Source organism: Lactuca sativa, chromosome 5 (genome assembly GCF_002870075.4).
Source record: "Lactuca sativa cultivar Salinas chromosome 5, Lsat_Salinas_v11, whole genome shotgun sequence".
In the NCBI taxonomy this organism is placed as follows: domain Eukaryota; kingdom Viridiplantae; phylum Streptophyta; class Magnoliopsida; order Asterales; family Asteraceae; genus Lactuca; species Lactuca sativa.
Window position 1 is genome coordinate 244,196,802 of NC_056627.2, and position 8,119 is coordinate 244,204,920.

An 8,119-nucleotide genomic window follows, 5' to 3' on the forward strand; every position below is an offset into this window, starting at 1 on the left:
GTCTGGAGCAAAGGAGTGGTGGAGGTTGATGACATGGTCATATACTAATGATTAGAGAGTTGCGGTAACATGGGATCAGTTCAGGGATATGTGTCGCACTCGCTACATTCCGCGGGTTGAGAACAAGCGGCTGGCACGGGAGTTTTGGATTTGAGACAAGTTACGGAGTTGGTAACGGAGATCACCCGTATGTTCACTGAGACGGAGATGTTTTTCATGTAGTTTGCTTCCGAGCGGGCTCAGATGACACATTATTTGAGCATGCTCAAGACCGACATCCGACAGTTTGTTGCTACCCAGCGCTATGACACATTACTGGAGTTACAGGAGGCCGCTTGGTAGCGTGAGCTTTAGATTGAGCTGCAGTTGAGAGAGCAGAAGTAGGCCCCGGCGCAGTTGTAGCCTGTGCCGAAGCGGTCTAAGACCGCAGATTCTATGTGTAGGGGCCAACGCAGCTGCACTTGTGGGAAGTGCGGGAAGGACCATTATGGAGTTTGTAGATATGGTATTGTGTGCTGCAAATACAGAAAGGAGGGGCACTTTGTGAGGTATTGTAGCCAATTAGCCCCGGTTCAAGATATGAGGATCTGCTACCTCTGCGATCAGGTTGGTCACGTAAAGACCAATTGTCCATTGTTCGTTGCTCGTCTGGCGTAGGCTCCATTGCTGGCTACACTGAGGATTATTTATGGGAGGCAGGGTAAAGCAGAGCCCCCGAGGGCTCAGGGTCGCGCCTTCCATCTCACAACCGAGGAGGCCAGAGCAGCACCAGATGTGGTAGTCGGTATGTTTCCATTCTTTATCATGTCGATTATATTTATTGTATGCTCATATGTGTTGTACCTATGTTAGGTATGTTCTTAGTGAACTCCTTACCTGCTCTGTTATTATTTGACTCTGGAGCGAGTCGGTCATTTGTCTTTCGATCGTTTAGTACAGATTTCGATTTACCCTCAGGAGAGCTAGAGTGTCCATTGCGAGTGTCCATCGCCAACCAACATGGGATTTCTGCTTCTTCAGTTTACCAAGGTTTTGTTTTGGAGATCTTTGAGGTATCCCTTCCGATTGACTTGATTCCAATTCACATGGGGGATGTATGTGTGATCGTGGGAATGGAATGGGTGAGTTGCTTTGGTGCCACGATCGACTGCGAGGGTCAGCGGGTGGTAGTTCGAACCCTAAGTGGGGGAGAACTTGTTATCTATGGCGAGGGCACTAGATTAGGTTTAGGGTTTTGCTCAGCCGCCAAGGATCAGCAGTATATTCAGCACGAGTGTGTGGGTTATTTGTCGTATGCGAAGGATACATGAGTCAGGGATCAGGTCACGGTTTTCTGAGGTTCCAGTGTTTATAGATTATGTTCACGTATTTCTGGAGGATTTATACAGAGTGCCTCCTGAGAGGTAGGTCGTGTTCAGGATCGACTTTGTTCCAGGTGCAGCCCCTATCGCCAAGGTGTCTTACCGATTGGCACCACCTGAGATGCAGGAGTTGTCATCCCAGTTACAGGAACTGATCAGCAAGCAGTTCATCCGTCCGAGAAGTTCTCCGTGAGGAGCGCCGATTCTATTCGTCGGGAAGAAGGATGGTTCACACCGAATGTGCATTGACTACAGAGAGTTGAAAAAATTAACGGTGAAGAACCGTTATCCACTCCTGAGGATAGATGATCTTTTCGATCAGTTGCAGGGAGCATCTTGGTTCTCCAAGATAGATCTGAGATATGGATACCATCAGGTCAGGGTTAGGAAGGAGGACGTGGAGAAGACCGTGTTCCGAACTCGTTATGGACATTATGAGTTCGTGGTGATGTCGTTTGGGTTCACAAACGCGCCGACAGTTTTTATGGACCTGATGAATCGAGTATGCAGACCGATGCTCGATCTATCGGTCATTGTGTTTATAGATGACATCTTGGTATACTCCAAGATAAGAGAGCAGAATGAGGAGCATCTTCGTGAGCTATTGGGAGTTTTAAGTCGAGAGCGGCTTTATGCCAAGTTCTCGAAATGCGAGTTTTGGTTGCAAGAGCTTCAGTTCCTTGGGCATCTCGTTAACCAGGAGGGGATTTTGGTCGACCCAGCCAAGATCGAGGCGGTTATGCAATAGGAGGTTACAAAATCTCCCTCAGATATCAGGAGTTTCTTGGGATTGGCATGGTACTACCGTAGATTCATACACGATTTCTCCAAGATTGTGGTACCCCTCGCTTGTCTGACGAGGAAGAGGGCAGATTTTCGGTGGGGCCCTAAGCAGCAGACTGCATATGAGACACTGTGACAACGACTCTGTGAGGCGCCGGTTTTGACACTCCCTGGGGGAGTTGAGGATTTCATGGTATTCTGTGATGCATCGATTGCCGGATTGGGGCAGTCCTTATGCAGAGAGGACGGGTGATAGCCTATGCATCCCGACAGTTGAAGCCACACGAGACGAGATATCTTACACACGATCTGGAGTTGGGACCGGTGGTATTTCTCTCAATATTTGTAGACACTATCTTTATGGGGTTCGATGTACCATATACACGGACCACAAGAGTTTGAGACACATCATGGATCAGCCGAACCTGAACATGAGACAATGCAGGTGGCTGGATGTAGTCAGTTGGAGCTTCAATACCAGTGACATGTATGAGGATATCGGTGGATTCTCCACTCATGAGATTGATCAGGGAAGCTCAGGTTGAGGGTGTGCAGTTGGAGAACTAGAAACTTGAGAGGACCAGGGGCGAGAACACCTGATTTCTGCAGGATAGTCGTAGATTGTTGACCCGTTGTGGTCGGGTTTGGGTTCCGATGTCTGCTGGGGTCAGACAGATGGTTCTGGAGGAGGCTCATAAGTCTCATTTCTCCATTCACCTAGGGGCACCAAGATGTGCCGAGATATGAGTTTGGGTTACTGGTGGTCGTGCATGAAGCAAGAGATATCTTGGTACGTCGAGAGGTGCTTGACCTATAGGATGGTCAAGGCAGAGCATCAGAGGCTACATGGCAAGCTGCAGCCTATGGAGGTTCCCATGTGGAAATGGGAATAGATGACGATGGATCTTATCACCAAGATTTGAAGACTATAAGAGGTTTCGACGCTATTTGGGTCATCGTGGATCGATTGACCAAGAGTGCCCATTTTCTGCCCATTCGGGAGAGCTCGTCGACCGAGAAGCTAGATGACGTGTATATCTGCGAGATCATTGCTTGCCATGGGGTTCCGGTCTCTATCGTCTCAGACCGTGATGTTCAGTTCACCACCTATTTCTGGCAGAAGTTCCATGAGGAGCTGGGCACGTGACTACACTTAAATATAGCTTATCATCCGTAGACAGATGGCTAGAGTGAGAGGACCATACAAACCCTCGAGGACATGTTGAGGGTCTGCGTCATTAACTTTGTTGGGAGCTGGGATTCCCACCTACTGCTTGCAGAGTTCTACTACAACAATAGCTTTCATTCTAGTATTGGTGCTCCACCATTTGAGTTGTTGTATGGACGAAGATGTCATACTCCAGTCTGTTAGGGTGAAGTCGGCCGCAGAGTGATGGTGTAACACTCGTGTTTCTAGCCTAGGCATTAATATTAAGGTGATAGCCTAGGTTAACCTTTGTAACTCATTTTGAAGAAATGAAAAAGGAAATATGTGGATTCTATGTGTTTTATTTGTTTTATGCTTAATTACTTGGGCTTAATTAATTAAGAATAAAAATGAGCATCAAGATTAAATTTTAGATAAAGCCGATATCTATTAAGAAACTTGTAGTGGGTGTGACAAGGATTACAGATATATAAAGAATGCCGAAATCCGAGTTATAACGAAGAAGTTATGACATGTCGAAGTTTCGCGACAAAACCGGCACTGGGCCGAGTGTCGTAAAAAGTGAGTTTTTGATAAACTACTTTTTAGCCTTAGTGATCTAAACGAAAGTTGTAGTATTCGTTAAACCGAGAAGTTAGATAAAAAGAACGCCCAAATCTGACTTCGTATAAGGAAGTTATGATTTTTCGAAGTTTCAGCTTAGCAATAGACAGCTAAAAACTCGAATTTTAGATCAAGTGATTTTTAGCCGACACAACCTAAATGAGAATTGAAGGTCTCATCATTAGTAGCACAACGGTAAAAAGTCTGACAAATACGGATGTCGGATGAAGAAGTTATGAATTTTTAACGGATTTCCTGTCCCGGACTTTTAAAAATAATAATATAAAAATTAAAATCAAAATTAGCCGACGAAGTCTAAACGAAAGTTGTAGAGTGTAATTTTACCTACGCGTGTATATAAAGAACGTCAAAATCCGCACCAGCTGTCTCCCTTCCCTCTTGCTTCGGGTTCGAACCTCGGACCTAGACTACAGTCCACTTAGACGCTGCCAGCGAGCCCTCGCACGCGTAGCCCATGTGCGAGCCAGGTGTTGTCCCTTCGGATCTGCTGCCGCGTGGCTTCTTGTCAGTCGTCCAATCAGAAGCTTATCCCTATAAATTGAAGGCTGCGAGCCTTCTCGTATATTTTTAAGAAATTGCCATATTTAGCCCCTTTCTTCATATTTTCTTCATCTTAACATCCCCCACAGCCCCGATATCGATTATAAGCCCCGGAATACGCCACGAAGTGCCCGAGAAGCCCAGAAAATTTATCTTTTCAATTTCGAAGCCCAACCTTTGCAGAGCCCGGTTTCTCAATAAAACTCTCGGTTTTATTAGAAACGATCGTTTTAAGCAATGAATTGATGCCTGATTATCATCAAATCAAGTGAGTGTGTAGTCACTTTCATCTTACACCTAGATATGAAGTATTTTCTATAAAATATGTGCTATGTGTAATTATATTAAGTGTTTATTTGAGGTGACATTTGAATAAATGTTGTATACAAGTTTTAAACTGTAAATGCATTTTATCTACAAAATATGTTGGGTAGAACATGGATAGATGAAAAAGTTGATGTGTGTTAAAATGGTGAGAGGCCTCGATGTTGTTGTTGTTTTTGTCATCTAGCGGAGTATAGATGACAACCACAGACCTTTCTAGACAGTCCAGTGGAACACTAGCAGGTTCACAACTTGTAGGTGTTGTTGAACTAAATGTTCATTGGCGTACTCCATCTCCCTCATGGTTGCCTTTAGGACATGTATGGCTGAGGAGACCCCTTAGCAGTAGTGTCCATCCCAATGATATTCCTTAGGCTAGGTCCCTTGTGATAGGTGTTTAGGGACGTAAAGTGAGGACAACGGGAATGGGTAATCAGGGTTATTGTTGATTGGTGAACTTAATAAGTATATTATTATTGTGGGTTGAAAACCCTATATGCTCACCAGGCTCCCAAGCCTGACCCACTCAATTTTTATGATTACAGGTAGTAGACCCCGAGCATAGTCGGAGGACAATGAGAGATTTTTGATTATAGGCCATTAGTTGTAAATAACTGTTGAAAGGCTTATAATGTCTTGTTTATGTTTTTGATCTGTATCGGAACATGACATCCCGAGGTTTTTATATGAAATGAAACTATACATTTCTTAAGGAAAGGTTTTGATAAACTTTTATCATGTTTTGTTTTGAGGACCAATTCCGCAACATCTTTTAAAAAGATTTCTCTGATTTTATTTTAAAAACCACAATTTAAATCGGTCTTTTCTGGCCGAGAAATTAGGGGAAGTCACAGATGGGTCGGACCGAGGTAATTCTATAGACTACCGAGAAGATTCAGCAGATCATGCGGCAATTGCAGACTACTCAGAGTCGGCAGATAAGCTATGTCGACCGATGCCGATCCGAGTTGGAGTTCCAGGTCGGTGATATGGTATTGTTGAAGGTCTCACCCTGGAAAGGTGTGATCCGCTTTAGGAAGAGGGGAAAGTTGGATCCCCGATAAATTGGACCCTTTCGGGTTATTCCCAGGGTTGGCAAAGTGGCATATAGATCGGATCTCCCAGAGGAGCTCAGTTAGATTCCCAACACTTTTCACGTCTCCCGGCTACAGAAGTGCATACTAGATGAGGAGGCGGTGGTGTCATTAGATGATATTCAGGTCGATGAGCGCCTGAATTACGTGGAGAGGCATGTGGCAATGCTGGAAAGGAAAGTGAAGGTTCTACGGAACAAGGAGGTACCTTTGGTGAAGGTACAATGGGAGCACCGGAGGGGATCTGAGTGGACTTGGGAGTCGGAGGCTGAGATGCGGGTGCATTACCCGGATCTGTTTGCTGCAACAGACTTCGAGGATGAAGTCTACTTCAAGTGGGGAGAATTGTAACATCTCGACTCCCATGTATTAATTTGAAGTTTTTTATATTCACACATTTAGGCCTACTCGACGAGTTGGCTGCCCCAACTCGTCGTGTAGAAACTGATCAGGCCGCATGGTTTATGGAACCAACTCGACAAGTTGGAGGACCCGAACTCGAAGAGTTCAGGTTGTGCATGAAAACCCTAATTTTTAGGGTTTGCACCCTATTTATAGGACCATAAGTCCTCTATCCAGCCTCCCTTACCACCTTCACGTCCAGAGACAAACCCTAATCAAGGTAACCTCTTACTTTGAGTGTGTGTATGTGTGAGGCTAAAGAGTGTGTGTTTGGTGCATTTCTTGAAGAGACTTGAAGATTTAGAAGCTTGGAACAAGAAGGAGCTTGTAGATCTAGCATCTACTTCGGTTTGGTGTTCATTTGAAGGTAAAAAGGCATTACCGTGCTCATTTTCTTCTTATATCTCTCCACCCAAGAATTTAGGGTCATTTCAAGCTTATTCTTAAGGCATTTCTGGTATTGAGCATGTTTTGAAGTGAGGAGTTCAGATCTGGACTCCTCTAGCCCCTTATGGACATAAAGTTCTCGACTTTAGCAAGCTTTGGCCCTTCTTCATGCCCTAAACCTCTTCCTAAGACTAGTTTGGGTGTTTTATTCTCTTGAAACCTTACATGCACGTAAAGTTGGCAACTTTACGTGGTAACTACACCGTAGGAGGATAGATCTACAGTTTGGAGTTTTGGTTTCGCTTAAAAGCGTCTAAATGAGAAAAGGGTTGAAGGAACTCGACGAGTTGCATAAGCCAACTCGAAGAGTTGGGTAAGGTTTACCCGCCTAGACAAGTTGATGAGGGTTTTCTTGGTCTTTTGGACATTGAAGAACCCGACGAGTTACTTTGGTGACTCGGCTAGTTGACTCGAGTTTTGAATTTCTGAGTTCTGAAGGAACTCGATGAGTCAGTAGATGAACTCGACGAGTTGGGTCAACATGAACTATTGACCTTGACCGTTGACTTTGACTTTGACCAAGTTTGACTTCTGGGGATATTTTGGTAATTTGGGATTTTAATGGAATCAGTTATATGGTGATTACAGGCAGCTGTGTTTGGCAGCTGTGTTGGGAGTTGATCTTCTTGATTCAGCACTACTTGTGAGGTCAGTTGTCCTCACTATACTAACAAGGTCGAAGGCACCAATACCGGCCCTTTTTGGATTGTTATCCTAGTTATCGCAGGATGATATGCTATGTTAGTGACATGTTAGGTCGGTATCCTGGTATATAGGATGATGCTATGTTAGTGACCTATTAGGTCGGCATCCTGGTATATAGGATGATGATATTATTAGTGATCTGTTAGATCGATTAGACTGTTTGTGCATGCTAGCTAGCGTATGATATTTATGTATTGATTGTATATATGTGGTTGGGTTGAGGCAGTCCTGCTTTATTCTGAAGGCCAATAGACTCAGGGCGGTCCGGATAGAGTGCAGACCCATCAGGGCGTATCAGTCAGGCCGAAGGCCCGGAGAACGATCCAGACAGACTAAAGGCCCGACAGGGCGGACCAGACATGCTGAAAGTTCAGAGAATGGGCCAGATAGACCGAAGGCCTGGTGAGGGCGGTCCAGTCATACTGTAGACTCTATATGCATGTTGTTTGCGTGATATGATATGGTTATGGTTTGTATGGCGTTGGTATTTTGGGGGAACTCACTAAGCTTTGAGCTTACAGTTTTGGATTTTGTTTCAGATACTTCGAATGATCGCAAAAAGGCAAAGGCTTGATCATGCACATCCTCACACTTTACGGTTTTGATTTCTGGGATACTCTGATATGATACTATTTTGAAAACATTTTGTAAAAATAATGGTTTTTGGATGT

General features: G+C 44.5%; 1 protein-coding gene across 1 annotated transcript in view; it reads left to right on the forward strand.

Annotated features, from left to right (window-relative positions):
* LOC111876389 (protein FAR1-RELATED SEQUENCE 5-like) overlaps window positions 1-8,119 on the forward strand; it is a 29,506-nt gene that overhangs the window by 14,409 nt on the left and 6,978 nt on the right. Inside the window, exon 7 of the mRNA XM_052763643.1 lies at window positions 7,315-7,391. Within this exon, the coding sequence (XP_052619603.1) occupies window positions 7,315-7,391 (77 nt within the window). The remainder of the gene's footprint in view (window positions 1-7,314; window positions 7,392-8,119) is intronic.